The 17,500-nt window shown below is 47.1% G+C and overlaps 1 protein-coding gene across 1 annotated transcript in view; it reads right to left on the bottom strand.

Moving 5' to 3' along the window:
* Positions 1–17,500, bottom strand: part of tbc1d22a (TBC1 domain family, member 22a) — a gene marked incomplete at its 3' end in the record, with an annotated part of 142,796 nt that overhangs the window by 116,864 nt on the left and 8,432 nt on the right. Inside the window, 1 exon segment of the mRNA XM_080538663.1 lies at positions 6,068–6,138. Within this exon segment, the coding sequence (XP_080394789.1) occupies positions 6,068–6,138 (71 nt within the window).

Here is a 17,500-nt window from a genome sequence, read left to right as displayed (position 1 = left end):
ACAATCACAATGAGGTTAAAGTAGAGATCAGATTTAATTCATTGGGGGTTTTTTCAGATTGGGTTCGCCATTTAGAAAGTACAACATGTTTTAAACATAGTGCCCCTATTTCAGGGCTCCAAATAAAAAAGGGATATAAATGTATTTTTGTTTTTTAATTAGCAGGCTAATTTGGGGATCCTACTTTCTGGAACAGGCCCCTGGACTAATGATAATAGGAAACTACAGTATCTAACAGTCCCAAAGATCCATCTCTTCCCTCTGTCATGTTCTCCGCCCATCATCAGTCTTTACACACACACACACACACACGCACACGCACACGCACACGCACACGCACACGCACACGCACACGCACACGCACACGCACACACACACACACTCCTCCTTAACACCCCAGTGAGAATGTATGTACAGCAGATGTCTGGGGCCAGAAAAAGAAAGTCCCGTGATCAAGTAATTGATTGCATGGAAATCTACAGCCCCAGAAAAATCCATTCATCACTAGTGCTGCTCGCCGCACCGCCATATTTCACCCGCGCTCCGCGACAGCTTTTACAACAAGATGTATGTGTGCCGGGCAGCCCTCTTTACATAGGGACTTAAGGTCGTTAGGATGTGTCCATGTAATCAAGCCAAGCCGATCATGTGTGTCAAGGGGGGTTTTGATATTTCAGCAGTCTTAAGAAGGTCGAATCGCAGGCGACATGCGCAAAAAAACACTATCGCTGGCAATACTTGCAGTTATATTTCTCCTAAAACCCAGGGTTTCTGTCTTCTTTAAGAGATGTCTGCCGCGACCGTGCGCACTGCGCTAACTAAACCCCCAGAAGATATCACCATGTGAAGTGAATTCAATGACGAGCGCAAAGACTTTTTCGGGCTCATGAGTTTGACCGTGTCCAACTTAAGTTCTGCTGTATGAATGCCATGTTTAACCTTCCAGTTGATGGGTGTTTTTTTATATGACCACCTTGGACCACAGGTTTCATGTACAGAACCGACCTGAGCATCAGACAGGATCAGATCAAGGTTGCCTTCTGTAGTGAAAGTTCCCCAGCCGAGCTGTGCAGCAGCATAGGTACTTTATTAGCCGCCACATAGACATAAAAGGGCCAAGCGAAAAGAGAAACAGTCCTCCTGAAGTTCTAAAGTTTAATGCCTCGGTCGTACGGTGCAACAAACCATTTTAGTCCCTTCCACAGGTCTGTTGAAAGTCTTTTTGTAATCGATTATTATTTTGCAGGTGGGGCCTCCTGGCGCTCTTAGGAAACACAGTATCGCCGCCAGGGTCATCTTTTTTAGTTGTGAGGTAGCTAGAGAGAAAAAAATCAATACAGACAGGAATAAAATCTCGCTCCAAGTGCGAAGTTTGCGGCCAGCCACGGGGGAAGAAACAGTACCTAACCATGGCCAGGCTTGTAAATGTATCCTACGGCGGGGCCGCAGCCACCCGCAGTCTCTAAAACTGTACACACAACAAGTTGAGTCACACTGGCTGTGTCTGCAGCTCGGGTGTTTGGTGTTTGGAGGTGTTTAAGGTGTTTCTGGAGATGCTATTTCGACACTTCCAGTCCAGAACTTCATCTTACAATATATCTTACATTTCGATGCATTGATTTTTTGGGGGGATTTTTTTTTTTTTCAGTGGGCAATGTGAAGAGGTTACTTACAACTGCTAAAAAATGTTTAAAAAATAAAAGCCGCTGAGAGCAGGCGATGGCAGTGGGACGGCCCTGCTAGCTGCATGCCCTGCTAGCTGCATGCCCCTCTAATCTGCAGCTGACTCCTGCCCGCCTTCGCTAATCTCCCTGTGATTCCCTGGCCTAGCAGCTAATAGATTGACTACAGTAAACAGAGGCAATCTCTCCTGGCCGGCTTTCTCTCTCTCTCCCCCTCCGAAAATAAGCTTAAGGAATCAATTTGGGGAGTAAATGAAATCTTTATTTTCTAGCGAGCGAACTGACAAACAAAAATGATTTCTACTTAGGAGGAGCGTTTCAGTGGGTTTCCTGGAGGAAGGAAGGGAGGGGGCGGGGGTGGTGGTGTGGGGGGGGGGGGTTGTGTGAAGTCAGCAGGATGGGGAGAATTGATTGGACATTAAAAACGACACTTCAAGGGGTGCCGACAAACCCGGCTGCTCCCAGGCAGAGACACAACAAGTCATCGCTCTTGTTTAAGGACGGTTTCCAGCTGGTTTAATTGTTCTGACAAAATCTCTCACACACACACACACGCACAAATCACACTTTCACACAGGCACACACACACACATAGAAATATCTGATGCACGCACACAAATACACACAACATACATGCACACGAACATACAAGCAGCACCAGCAGCACACCAACTGACATACAGACATCTAGGCATTGATGTACAAAAATAAATGTATGCGCATACACACTCTCTCTCTCTCTCTCTCTCTCTCTCTCTCTCTCTCTCTCTCTCTCTCTCTCTCTCTCTCTCTCTCTCTCTCTCTCTCTCTCTCTCTCTCTCTCTCTCTCTCTCTCTCTCTCTCTCTCTCTCTCTCTCTCTCTCTCTCTCTCTCTCTCTCTCTCTCTCTCTCTCTCTCTCTCACACACTCACACACTCACACACACACACACACACACACACACAAACACACACACACAATCCTTCACCTCCCTGAAGGTTCAATAGCCTGGATCAATATGGTTTGATTGAGTGGAGCTACAGCCCTGCCCAGGGTTTGCATCAAGATGACGGACGAGGGAGCCATAGGCAGATGAAGGTCAGACAGGTAAGCTAGACTCCTTTGTGTGTGTGTGTGTGCGTGTGTGTGTGTGTGTGTGTGTGTGTGTGTGTATGCGTGTATCAGTCAGTCAGTCATTGTTTGTTTGAGCGTGTGTGCGTGATGTCTGTGTGTGTGGTCTCTCAAAACACACACACACACACACACACACACACACACACACAAACAGACATCACGCACAAACAAACAATGACTGACTGTGGGGGGAGGGTGCCATCCCCTCCTCTCTTCTCTGTCCTCCATCACAGCTCGGCACCTTCATCAATTATTGTGCCCCTCTCTGCAGCATGGCAACAAGCACCAGACTAGTCTGACATACAGAAGACACCCTCCTGGACTCTAGGGGGCAGTGAACAGTGCCGCCCCTGCAGACAAAAGACAAAAACCTGAATAATTTTAAGTGACTAATTTAGTTGCTTCATTTCCCATAGGCTAGAGAAAACAGGAGGTGGATAGGAAGCCTCTACCATACTGCTTTCACATGTCACATCGTGACCGATTAGTGATTATGGAGAAGAAGACAGGAAGCAGGTTAAGACTATTGAGCACTTTATCAAATCTAGACACAGTCAGTAGTTTACATGCTATAACAACCAGGGCCCACTACATCACATCAGGCCCTCCAGACACATCAATACAAGCAAGGCAGTTTGCTACTCTACCAGCACTTAACATTTAACAATTCCACTCCATTAGCAAAAAGTACACATTGCCACAGGCTCTGCCATTTTTTTTTTCCAAAGAGAAAAAACCCCACTCAATTTCTCTCCTTTGGGCACTCGAAGCAAGTGAGCGATTCCTCTTTAAAGGCTTTTTTTTCCCCCAGAAATACTCATTATTGTTAGGTTCTTCAGCATGAAAGTTTCCTTTGTGTTTCCCACTACAAATAACAACTAAAGCAACCTGTAGCCAACCATGGAGAAACACTGCTCAGGGGAGAAACACAATGAGGCTAGAAATTGCTCACTCACAGTTTTCGTGCTGTTCCCACCTTTTAATTTTCCACAATGCCGTAATAATGATTTAGACAGTGATGTATGATTTGTGCACTCTACTGTTAAATGCAAGCGGGGGGAGGGGGGGGGGGCATTAAAACTTATTAACAGCCACAAAGTGCCTCTTGTCTTTGTCATAGAAGCAACCTCTCTAAGCAGCCTGTGGAAAGAATAAATTGAATATCTGCGGTGCGGTATTGAGCAGGGGGAAGGTCGCAGGGGACGCGTCTAGAGTGAAGTTTTATTATGTGGCTCCAAGTTTATGGAATCACGGTGTGGCACCGGGGTAGAATAGATTTTCTCAGGCTCGTCTTATCTATCGCGACTGGATCTTGACACAGACAGGATTTAAAGGTCAGGCGTGCGGGCTAGCCCAGGGGAGGCTGGTGGAGGTAGGAACCAGAGAAAACAGGCTTGTTGCAATGGAATGGAATGAGGGACGGTATCAAACAAGTGTCTCCTCATTCCATCCCGTTGCATTCCTCATTGCATCCCATGTATAACAGTGAGCCCGGTTTCTCCATGACTCAGTAATATTGTGTATTAATTGTGTATCGTGTTCTCTAACTTTAGTATCCCCCTATGACACTTGATTTGTTATATGGTTATCTTCTTAATAAATATGGGACATAAGACATATCGATGGCCGAAACGCAAAACCTCCTATCTGCAAAACATTCCATTTTTTTTCCACAGACAGACCTATCATGTGCAACCTTCCTTGTTGTCATCATTTAAAGTGAAAACCGTGAATCAGAAAAAACAAATCGACATATGTTTCTTTATTTTTGAAGGTGGTTGAACTGACTTTGTTGTGATCATGGAGGGAGTGGTCCTGCGGGGAGGAGGGAGGAGGATCTGAGTGTATGATTGTGTGTTAATTAGTGGTGGGATAGGATAATTAATAATTAATTAGAGACGTTGTAATTAATTAATCGAAATTAAGCGCATTTTAATCGCATATCAATATTTGACACGAGAAGCAACAGTTTTCAATTCAAATGGATTTGGTATACGAGTGAATCAATGAATAGACATATACATACGTTTAAAGCAGCAAAATCCTGTTTATTTTAGCTACACAGACCAACAGATCACACAATGTACTTAACCTAATGTTACACTAACCCTCCCCACCCGCCCCTACCCACCCAAATATCCTTGGTCAAAATACGAAACAGACCAACAGCTTAACATAAAGTCACAAGTGCCATCTAAAATGGTAAAAAAAAAACTACTAAAAACCTACTACTTCTTCTCTTTCAGCCAGTTGCTGAGACAAACTAGCCTGTTTACATGTTCAGAGCTCAAGGCTGCCCTCTTCTTTTTGCACTATGTTGTCTGCAAGGGAGAAATGTCAAAAAAGCTACAAAAGTGGCAGGGCTGGCCAAATACAAAACAAAACCAAAAAAAGTGTTAAAAAAGTTTAAAAAAAAAAAAAAAAAAAAAAAAGTTAAAGTTAAAGTAATTAATTCATCGAAATGAATGCGTTAAAGTCCCAGCCCTAGTGTTAATGGGTTTTTTTGTGTGTCTTCGTTTTCTTGTATTTGTGCTAGAAAGGGTGACTAATACAAATTTGATCACAAAAATGAGCCCGTCCACAGATTTGGGCCTCCACCAGCCTCCCCTGGTTGGGATAGCCAGGCTTGTTCAGGGGTTACAGATGCCGGGGGGGGGGGGGTCTCGTTCATACCCTGTACACGCGCTCCTATCTGCTGCACTACAGAGTGCAGTCGTGTCCCTACCAGTACTTATTTAGACTGGACAGAGCAATACGCCGCAAACCATTAGTTCACTCCAAGACGTCTCCTCATAAACTCAGCGACAGCGGACAAGGAGAAGCGATGGGCTTGGAAGGAGGCATGTTGATAAACGATCGGGCTTTCTCTCTCATCTGAGCCCTCAAAAGAACCGGGGACCTCTGACACTCATTTGTGTTGACTACAAAATCTGGCAATTCTGTGAGCCATACACCCCTAGGCGATTTAATGAGGCCTTGTCTGTGTGGGACATTAACTATACGCCGCAATTAATGTGAAAGTCACACCATTCAAAGAAGCGCTCCGCAGATCGCAGACTCAGTCACTCAATAGTCAGGTCACTGTAAAGTGGAACAATAGCTTAATGAGTAAACATTCGGCTTCATGAATAAATTATTTGTGCCTTGCAATTAATTTTTAAATAGGAGGTAAAGAGTGTTATACATGTCCATAAATCAGAGAGTGAGGGAGAGGGCAGGAGAGAAAAGTCGTTGAGAAGAAGACATGACCGTGTAAAGATGTTTATGCTTACCGAGAGGAGCTTCCATGTGATTGGTCGAACCTGTCGCGGAATGCCGGACCAGCTCAGCTTCCGTAGTTCCTCTGTAAAAAACAAAGGGGATTCAAGGTCATTGTTACTTTCATCAGTCATTCTTTAAGTAATGGGATTCGGCCATGTACAGAGACAGTTCAGCACAGAGAATGGCAGTGTTTGGGATTTCTATGAATTTTCTATGAAGAACTTGTTGTATTTGACGAGAAGCCAGTTGTAAGCAAAGCAATGGCCTTGATGTCTCTGAAACGTATAGAAGATTGAACATCTACAATACAAAAGTACATTCAGACTTTTTAAAGAAAAACTTTTAAAACTATTTTCAGAGAAGAAAACGTAGGTATTGCAGTGCGCAGCCTTGAAAAACAGTTAAATCACTTCCCTTCAAGGGAAACATTATTTTTCAAATCACATCACACATATAGAATAAATATCATGCTTATGTCAATGGTCCAAAAACCTTGAAAGCCCAGTTGAAATTCAACACATCCCGGCTTTCTGAGCTGGAGAATGAACCCAAACCTGCTCTTCAAGCAGACATCCGTTATACTAGCATTTGATGTTGTAAAGGAGGTTTCCGACCACATGGTCGCAGGGCAGGTTTGCAGACACACGGGCACTAATGGGAATAAATCTCACTGTGAGGCACAAATTGGACTTTTAAATTGGCAGAGAATAGCTCCTCTCTGGCCTATAAAAACCACAGAAAAGATGATTTCATGCCGGATTCTTACCATTATGTCCCCCTGCATACTTCACACGTCGACAGCACAGAGTGTGCAAAGGTGTTATCTCTCTTTCCTGTTAGCTAAACAGAGAGGACGATGGCGGCTATTCAAGCCATTGATTACAGTAAGTGCATATGGGAGGTTCAAAGGGTGCCATAACAATAAGACAGCCTTGACACATTGTGCACCTAAAGGAAACATCGCTATTCTTACATTTCTAAAGAGACGGTTTTGTTTCATTGTTATCACAAACCCACAGCGCTACAGAACCTCAAGCACTATGCTACAGAAACATAATATGGCAATGAACCAGCTGTCATACCAGTGTCTTTGTCTGGCATGGGTTGTTATGTAGTATGCCCATGTTTTCATCCCATTCGTATTGTAACAAACTGTAGTCCAAGAACTCAGCCCTGGACACACCTCTCCTCCTGTGTCAGTGAGCCATTATTTACCTATGGCAGTCACTGTAGCTAGACCTCGCAACTGGATATCATTAACATTCAGCTTGACTCTTCCAGAAACCCAAATTCCACACAAATTCAACCCGAATCTCTTTAGTGTAATTGCACACCTCGTAATTGTCTCCCCTGTGTTACAAGAGCGAGAGAAACTGATTTGAGTGTAAATGAGACGACACGATGCAAAATAGTGTTTTTCGGGTGAAAGCAGATGCACCTCCAGACTAAACTCCCTCTGACTCTCATTCAGAGCAGAGTACACTGGAAATTGGTACACAGAGCAACGGTATTGATTAGTTCCAAATTACTTTCCCAGCACTTCTAAAGACAAACAAAATGGTGTCAGTAACAGATATTACAATAGGAAACATCGGCCTATCTAAACAGGTAATGGGGAAGTCCATTTGCTTAACAGAGTAATAAACGCGGCAGAAGACAAGGAGTCCTTCTGTATTCAGTATCAATTGCACATCTATAAACTCCCAATAAACTCCCAATATATTTCCTTACCAAATCCGATTCAAATTAAGTGAGACACACAGGACAACTAGGTCAGGGCTATATTAACATTATCGAATATCTGAATATCTGGAGTATATTGTGACATTTGGAGTATATTGTGACATTTGGAGCATACCTGGAGCATAACATGTTTTGAAGTAATATCATGAATAACAAAATATATTGCCTAAATGACTCCACCATTACAGTGTGACGTAAATTGACTGCAAATGGTAAATGGACCGACTTATATAGCGCCATTCCAAAGCGCTTTACAACGGCCTCTCATTCAATCACACACACATTCACACACCAATGGCCGCAAGCTACCATGCAAGGCGCCGGCCCGCTCATTGGGAGCAATTTGGGGTTCAGTGTCTTGCCCACGACACGTGGCCAGCCGGGGATCGAACCGCCGACCTTGCGATCATTAGACGCCGGCTCTACCTCCTGAGCCACAGCCGGCCCGCCCCACCAGTATGACGTAACAGGGCCACTAGCAGCAAGCCAAGAATAAAGCTTTCATTTACAGGCCCTGAGGCCTCCTGGCAGGTAGAGGGGAAATATGCTACTGCTCAGGACATAAAGCTGCTGCCTTATTTAAACACTCAATGTAATACTGTAATAACCCCAGACAGATATGATGGAGACAATTAAAATGGCATGAGGTTGGTAATGAACTCCAGTGTGTCTCTTTCTGTCTCCCCATCCACTCTCTCTCTCTCTTTCTCTCTCTCTCTGCTTCTCTCTCTCTGTCTCCGTCTACCTCTCTCTCTACCTCCCTCTCTACCTCTCTCTCTACCTCCCTCTCTTTCGCTCATGTGCAGCAGCCGGGCTAGGAGTGTAACCATGGCGACGACTCTCAGAAGATCACTCCTTCACATGTGCAAACACACTGTAATTAATACACTGATGAATAGGTCTAATTAACCTATCATCTCTCTTTTATCCAACTCCATGCCTGAAGTGTCTTCAACTCTCCAAGTGCAATATTGCACTTGACGCAGGTAGGCTGAAGTCGCCCCTTTGGCACTGATCTAAGGTCAATTTCACATCACCCCCCCCCCCCCCCCCCCATGCTTCAAGCTAGGATTTGAACAGGGTAAGCTGATCCGAGACCTGTGCCGGAGGACAGTGTGAAGCCAGACGGGGAGGGAAGGAGAGAGGTGATGAGCAGGTTGGAGACCAGGGTGTGAGCCTGGTGGTGGGAGCGTGCTGCCAGTAGTGGAGGCTGGTGGAGGTAGAAACCGAAGGACGGACGGAGGCTCATCGTACCGTGTATCATGATACCATTCCGTGTTCCGTTCTGTGCATGACAATGAGCCTGTCCTACGATGTTCTGCCTCCACCAGCCTCCCCTGGATGTCAGTGTGACCAGGTGGGCTCAGAGAGAGGAGAGAGGAGATAAGGGGAGGAGAGCCACCGCCACGTCCCCCTGGCACACCGAGGGGACAGCGTTAATAAACACCGGGGCTTTATGGCCGAAACTTTATAGGGAAGGCACTCAATTTATTAAACACGGGAGATACTCAAGGGTGTCTCTCCTCGGTTCGCACCTTTGAACCCTCATTTGCGCTGTCAGCCGCAGAAATGAGTCGATGAATCTTACGGGCCGTGCTTAATTAAACTATCTGTTATATTTCCTCCACCTAGCATTAATCTCACAGCGGGGGGGGGGGGGGGGGGGGGGGGGGGGAGAGAAGTCAGGCACCGACTTAGGCTACACTCTCTCTCCCTGGGTATCCGTGACCTCCAAAGAGCCCGTGTCTCTCCGGCTGGACGAGGCCCGGAAAAGAAAAAACGATACGGACGGACGTTGGCAAAGTCGGCAGCTTTTGAGGGAGCTGGGTTAGAGGTCAGTCATTTACCTGGCACCATCTGGACACCAGAGTGAGAGCATCTGCCCGCTAGACCCATGCATCACGGAACAGAACACCGGCCACGGAACACTCCCCCTGCGCTCGCAGCATCCCAAACACTACTCTCAACTGCCAACTCTCAACTGCCTGCAGCAATCTCCTCCCGTCTGCCAACAGCCTGACAATACGACCAGACGATGTATTGTAGTCTTCTAGGTACCGGTACAGCGGTGTTGCTGGGGGTATTGTTGGCTAGTGGATAGTTGAGTTGGTAGTCAGGTCAGTCAGGTCAGTCAGGTCAGTGATCAGAAGGTCATGAGTTCAAATCCCACCTGGGAACACCACCACTAGTGTGCCCTGCCTTTGAGTAAGGCACTTAGCCGTAAGTTACTCCAGGGAGACCGTCCCTGTAGTCTCTAATTGTAAGTGACTTTGTATAAAAGTGTATGCTAATAAAATGGTTCAAATGTAAAGATGCTGCTGCTCTATCCCTTTAATAACCTCTCCCTATCTAACTCTTGTTCCCTTTAAGTACCCCCCTCCCCCCCCCCCTCCTCATTGCCACCCTCTGAGAAATTCATTTAGGAGGAAATTCCATTTTGAGCTACAAGAAACAACAACAGCAGCAGCGTCCATTTCACCAGGGCCTCAAATTGCAAATGTCAATTCATTAAAGTGTGAGGCTGTCTCGTTTCCTCAGAAAGAAGAAGAACCAAAAAAAACTTGGCGTTTTTCCAAGAATGCCCTGTATCACTTCTGCATTATAAATAACATAGAGAAGCCTGAACACTGGTTGAACAAGGTCTCCCCAGACGAATGCCCCAAGCTAAATCAAATTTACAAGTGAGCCTTGAGATTATTAGAGGCAGCCTAGCATCAGGCACACATTCACTCACTCATTCATAGTCTGTAGGCTGTCGGCCTAAACCAAGGGAAACAAAAGGTAGGTTACATTCGGGGGGGGGTCACAAAGATCACGTCATTAGGCTACCCAATGAACGTGGGATGTCATGGGATGTCAAGGAACACAGAGAGCAGCCTTGGAGAGTAAAATATTGAATGTTTTCTGTCTACTGTCTAGGACATTTGTTTTTAAGAGGTCCGAAGAGCAGACACGGGGTCACTGGGGTCATTTCTTGCCCAGAACACCATTAGTGTTCTGAATCGCTGCATTATTCACTGTTTTAAACTTGATCTGCCTTGGCTACTGTTTAGCTTGTGGCTGTGTCGTGGGGAGTGGGCGGGGGTGTTGTGTGGTGTTAAGCATTGTAACAGCTGCGTTCATCTCTTAGGGAAATCAGTCATGAAAGCATAATCAATATTGCATGGCCTACAATCTGAATGTGGACATCCTGATCATGAAATTGAAAAACATGAAAAAACGTGTGTGTGTGTGTGTGTGTGTGTGTGTGTGTGTGTGTGTGTGTGTGTGTGTGTGTGTGTCTAAGGCAGTGAGAGGCAGGAGGACACAGGCCATTTATCAGGAGGGTGGAGGTCTGTCAGTCAGCAGGGATGGGAGTGTGGGTGGGACAGCTGGCAGGCCAGAGCCATGCAGTAACCAAACCCCACCCAGATAGAACAGGCCACCGGGGCGGACAGCCAAGAGGTCCTCGACCACAACCACTGAACACATCAACAAACAAAACACTCAACCCCGCACCGGCGACTCCCCAGCCGCCTGCAAAATCACTACAGTACCTCAGCGTCTCCCGTTTCACAGAGAGTCGTGAGAACAGCCCAGAAGATCACCGGCGCCCCCCTCCCCTCTCTGGAAGAGCTGTACAACACACGCTGTCTCAGGAAGGCCTCCAAGATCTCCAGAGACCCAACCCACCCTGGGTACGTACACTTTGCCCGGCTGCCCTCGAAAAGGCGGTACAGGACCATGGCCGCAAGGACAAACAGACTGAAGCACAGCTTCTACCCCAGGGCCATCCAGGCCCTGAACACAGCAAAGACCTAGGTTCTGGGCCCTGGACAGTCTGGACGGATTGATGGCAGCTGCTGGACTGAAAAAAATCAGGTGTAGTGCTGAGGCACAAATATGTACATTTCAAGCCTGCAAACTGCGACACTTTAAATTAATGTGCAATAACACTATGTGCAATATGACAACCCTAGTCGTCTATCTGTACAGTATAGTATAGTGGATAGTGTACATAGCCTTTATTTATGTAAACCAGCTCCTTCCCTTCTTGTCTTTTTTTAGTTTGTTTTTCTTTCCTAGCACCAGGGGAGCCACCCCTCCTAAATTTCGTTGTTTGGTACCTGTACTATAGCAATGACAATAAAGACCATTCATTCATTCATTCATTCATTCATTCATTCATTCATTCATTCATTCATTCATTCATTCATTCAAACGAGCACAACACACACCCCGATGTTCAGCCCCCACGGCTGCAGAGAAAAAAAACACCTGAAAGGGCCTTCCCGACAAACAGTCGCCGGTTGTTGTCAGATTCAGTCAAAGTTCTATCAAAGTCTCAGCGGCGAGCCAAGTCCCTGTTTCCGTGGGAGACGGCGCCAACAGACAAAAGCAATCCCTCGCTGGGCTCCAGTACATCATAGGGGCCTAACAAGGATGTCACCTGGACTGGCATCTTTATTTCCGGCACAGTAAAAGTTTAGCCTCCCCTCCTAAACCTTGGAGCTGTGTGTGTGTGTGAGTGTGTGTGTGTGTTCAGTACAGTACGGCGCAGTTAGCTCAAATAAAGGACAAAGTGACACACGGCCGGCTCGTAAACTAATGAGTCCTGTAAAAAGATACTTGGCTGTATTACCTGTTCAGGCGAGGGAGGATGATATATGGTCCAGGTGGCTAGGGAGGGTACAGAACAGTGAGCCCTTGTCACAGACCTTCTCTGGAGACTCAAAGTCAATGTACTCTACTTCTGGGTCTGCCTCTAATATAACTGATTGCATTATACATTCCACTCCCGTATCTGTGCTGAAGCTGTTAACCACCACGCACAATAAAAAAGTATTAAAATTCAAGATGACACTTTTTCCAAAGAAATTAACTTGTCCTTTTTACAAACTTTCTTCCTTCTCTTATCTCTGTGCTGATGCACACAAAGTCTGATGAGCAATGAGATGAAAATGAGGAATGTTTTAGCGTCAATTTAGGGAAGCGGTAGTACAATGGAGGCCTTTTTTGGAGTTCACCGGGAGTTCGCGGGGATGCGCTCTGGGAGCCTATAGACACTCAAAAGCACTGCAATCAAGTATTGTGATGAGTTGTTCTAAATGCTCCCCACATTATCTTGAGAGACTCTGTATTCCCTGAGCACTGCTTACTGGAAAAAACTAATTGGGAGCAACTGGGCCCCTTCAAGACTACAGCTCTCCAGTTTAGGGAGTAAAAGCTGAATTAATTAATTAATTAATTTTGCCATTTAGCAGACGCTTTTATCCAAAGCGACTTACAATTACTGAATTAGTCCTCACAACAGCTATCCACAAAATCTACAGTCCAAAAATAACAAACAATGTTATTGTGATTGCTCAGAAAAAATCATACTTTGGATGATTGGAATAGCCTGGCTGTTGCATTGTAGATGCACACACCACATCAATCACTAACCCAGTAGTCATGGTCAAACATATGACTAAAGAAAACATATGACTTAATCAATAAGTCAATATGAGGATGGAGGAGAGCAATCAGCACTTCTAGAGCAGCTGGAGGAAGGTAATAATAACAGCGATGGGTTTGGTCAAAGGCATCGCCGTGAGAGACAAAGGTCCATCAATGCAGTGGCTCTCACTCTTGTTATCCAAGTCAATAGAGACACAAACACTGAGAGGTGGATGAAACGGAAACAAGACAAGACAGAGTGTGATTGTCACGATTCCATGAGAAGACGTTGTGTCATTTCCCTCTCTCTCATAGCTGCTATTCAACCACCAGGTAACTCAATAGTCATGCCATTCAGATGTAAGAGCAGCAATAGTCATCATTTGCCTGGGATATAAGGGTACTAAAATGTGTATCTGTTAAGAAATCATCTATCTCCGTGGTACTATCCTCTCGCAATTTCCATTCCCACAATCTACGGGGGGGAAAAAAACAGAAAGGAAAACTCTGAAATACCCTGTACGGTGTCTTCAAACGTGGCGCGGCAATTGAATTAGATTGCCACTTTGAGCTTTTCATTAACTCCTCAATCGCAGCCATGGTAACGCCTATAATATACAAAATTGCTGTGCAACAGGAGTGACCAGCTGTAGAGTGAGTGGCTGCGGTGGTGGTGGTAAATAAGTAAGTAAGTAAGTAAGTAAAGCTTTATTTATATAGCACCTTTCATACAAGAAATGCAGCTCAAAGTGCTTTACAACAGGAATAAGAACATAAAGTGAATATAAAAACATATACAAGCATAGAATGAATATAAAAGCAGGGGAAAACAGTCAAAAGAAAAGGTAAAGATTTACATTTCTTACACACTATGTGATACATGTCATACATTCATACACTACTATATATTATTTTAGCCCCCTCAGTGAGTGTAGTCACGCTAGTATGGGACCTGCACCAGTGGTACACGCTACCCCACCCGCAATGTACTGCCCTCACACTTGGTTGCAGGGTATTTCAACCGGGGCCTGGTTACCCCTTAATATCCAGGACAATCGTCCCTTCCTGGGGCCTGGTTACCCCTTAATATCCAGGACCTACTGTCCCTTCCTTAAGCCTAACTTGGATCTCGGCGGGCCTGGTTACCCCTGAAATCTAGTATCCAGGACCTACTGTCCCTTCCTTACGCCTAACTTGGATCTCGGCGGGCCTGGTTACCCCTGAAATCTAGTATCCAGGACCTACTGTCCCTTCCTTAAGCCTAACTTGGATCTCGGCGGTGGTGGTGGGAACTGTCACTGTCTGAGCCTCTCTGACTAGGAGGAGTTACACAGCCCAGCAGCACCCCCCAGCAGCAGCACGGGAAGAGAGACAGAGAGAGAAACAGAGAGAGAGAGAGAGAGAGAGAGAGAGAGAGAGAGAGAGAGAGAGAGAGAGACAGAGAGAGAGAGAGACAGAGAGAGAGAGAGAGACAGAGAGAGAGACAGAGAGACAGAGAGAGAGAGAAACTGAGGAGGAGGAGAGAAAAGCGAGAAGGAGCGAGGGAAGGAGGTAGAGAGGGAGGGAGGAAGAGAGGGGAAAATGAGTGGGTCAGAAAGGGAGCGTGAGAGAGTGTAACAGAGAAGGGGTGAAGCGAGTGAGCAAAGTCTCGACAGCGAGAGAGCAAAGAGAGAGAGAGAGAGGAAGTGAAGGGGAGAGAGAGAGAGAGAGAGGTAAGAGTGAAAGACCCAAATTAACTGGGAGGGACAAAACTGAAATAGTCCTCCGGCACGGATAGTAAAATGGAGGGGTGTACTAGTGGAAGAGTAACGTGGAGGAGGACTGAGGGGAAGGGATGGCCAATCAGAGAAAAGAGCATCGCCATGGCAACGGCTGGGTAGCAACCATCAGAGAGTAATTGCCTGACGTCTGACACCGGCTATTAGTGTCTCAAAATAAACTAATACAAATAAAAATAAAAACAAAAGCTGACCCTGGCAACTCGGAAACCGGTCCACAGCGTCAGAAAACACTCGTTAAAAAAAACAGGGACCGGGGGGATACAGAAACAGATGGTACGACCCAAACGGATCACTCAGAAAGGCGAGTGAGGCAAGAGGGAGGCAAAACAAACTTATTTCTGCTTTCGAAAAGTGCCGTTCCCCCACCCACCCATAGGCCGTGGGTTAGAAGTATCCGTTTCTAACACCCAGCCTCTGTTTTTAACACCCCACCGCCCCCTCCTCCCTTCCCGACGCCCACCCGGCGAGGGCACAGTTGGCGTTTGTTCAGGCTGGCCTGCCAGACTGGCTCGCCTGAGGACCGCCACCACCCTCATGTCTGGCCAACACCTTTCCCCAGGTATCGACCGAACGAGCCTTTTTCAAGTTCTCACACGGTTGATGACTAGACATGCAAACGTACCCCACCTGTCACAAACACCACCGACTCCCAAACACTCCCAGACATCACATACATCACAGAGGGAGGGAGAGAGGGGGAGAGACAGAAAGATACATGAGAGAGAGAGAAAGAGAAACAGAGAGAACCAGGGAGCATGTGAGAGAGAGAGAGCGAGAGTGGTGAAACAATCCAGTCATATTCACAGTGTGTGTGTGTGTGTGTGTGTGTGTGTGTGTGTGTGTGTGTGTGTGTGTGATGATAAATGGGCGTCGTCTGGCCCTGCCATGGTTGGTGCCCCGGCAGTGTGAGGCTGGCCCTGCTCTGTTCTGCTCTGTCAGCCTGGCGCACACACACACACACACACACACACACACACACACACACACACACACACACACACACACACACAGACACAGACACAGACACAGACACAGACACAGACACAGACACAGACACAGACATACAGACACACACACACACAGCAGGCTCAACAATTCACTTCAGATATGAAACAGAGTTTTGAAGAAAATGGTGTGTGTGTGTGTGTGTGTGTGTGTGTGTGTGTGTGCGTGTGTGTGTGTGCTGGTGGTGCTGGTGGTGGTGGGGGGGGGGGAGGGGGGTGCTGGCCTGTCACAGGGCTCCAGGACAGGGTTGGGGGTCTGTCTGTAGCGCTGGGCCAGGTGAGAGGTGAGGCCTCCATCACCACCAGACACTAACAGAAACACACCTCTGGACTCACACCCAAAACATGATGGAGGGCTTGACCCACAAACAAGGATGCAATCCATCAGGTTTGGGGGGTAACCAAGCAAAGAAACACACACACACACACACACACACACGCGCACACACACACACACACACACACACACACACACACCCCCACACACCCTCAAGGACAGGAGTAGCCGTTCTACACTAGAGGGCAGCGTCTCTCCTGACAGGGTCTGATTAAGAATGGGGGGGGGTGGTGGGGGGGGGGGGGGGGTTTGGGGGAGGGGGGATCAGGTTTGAGAGCTCTGTTGGTGGCGAGGGCTGATGATTGGACGTCCAGGGCTACAGACGCCGTGTCACAGGAGGGGAAACGGGGACAGAGACCTCCCGGAAAAGGACAACAGGCCCATCCGTCTCTGTCATTCTCTCCCTCTCTCTTTCTTTCTCTATTTCCTTCACTCACCCCCCCCCCCCCCCTCCCGGCCCCGCCGCCTTTCTCTCTCTCTCCAAACCCCTTAATTACGGCCACCGAATTAAGTTAATATTTCATCCTGGCGCGAGGGCCGTCTGCCTCGTCACTTTGGATATCTAATAAAGCAACGACAACTAAATTTAGACGGGGCCTGATGGCTGGGCGGGGGTAATGGGAGCGGACAGGTCCACAAGCGAGGCCGTACCCTGCCCATCGACCCGCCCCCCCCACCCCCCTTTAAGTAACTTCAACACCCCCCCCCCCCCCCCCCCCCCCCCACCGCCGCCCCACCACCTCTACGAAATGTTGCCTGATGAAAATACTAATGGGATAGAACGTGATGGAGGACTCCTGGGCTTCCTTCTTGGACCATATGGGTCTGGTCTTTTGATCAATGGGTCCTCGCTATAAATAGGCTCCGTGAAATGTTGCCTGATGGAAAAAGAACAACGTCTCACGCTGTTAAAAGATCGGATAGCGCCTAGTCGTCGTCCCCCCCTCTTCCTCTAAGCCCTGAAATCAGGACCCTAAGGCGCCTGACATGACCTCCCTGACCTCTCTCAGCCTCCGGTGATACAGACGTTCAGGCTGACACACATCGCCACCATCACACACACACCAACAGCGCTGACTACCCTCACAGGTACAGAAGGAGCCGCCTTCGTCACCGCCGGGACACAAAGTCACTCAGGAAGCCATCCACAGGTGGCAGACA

This window comes from Nansenia antarctica, assembly GCF_963989245.1.
Source record: "Nansenia antarctica genome assembly, chromosome: 8".
Classification (NCBI taxonomy): domain Eukaryota; kingdom Metazoa; phylum Chordata; class Actinopteri; order Argentiniformes; family Microstomatidae; genus Nansenia; species Nansenia antarctica.
This window is presented reverse-complemented; position numbering and strand designations above follow the sequence as displayed.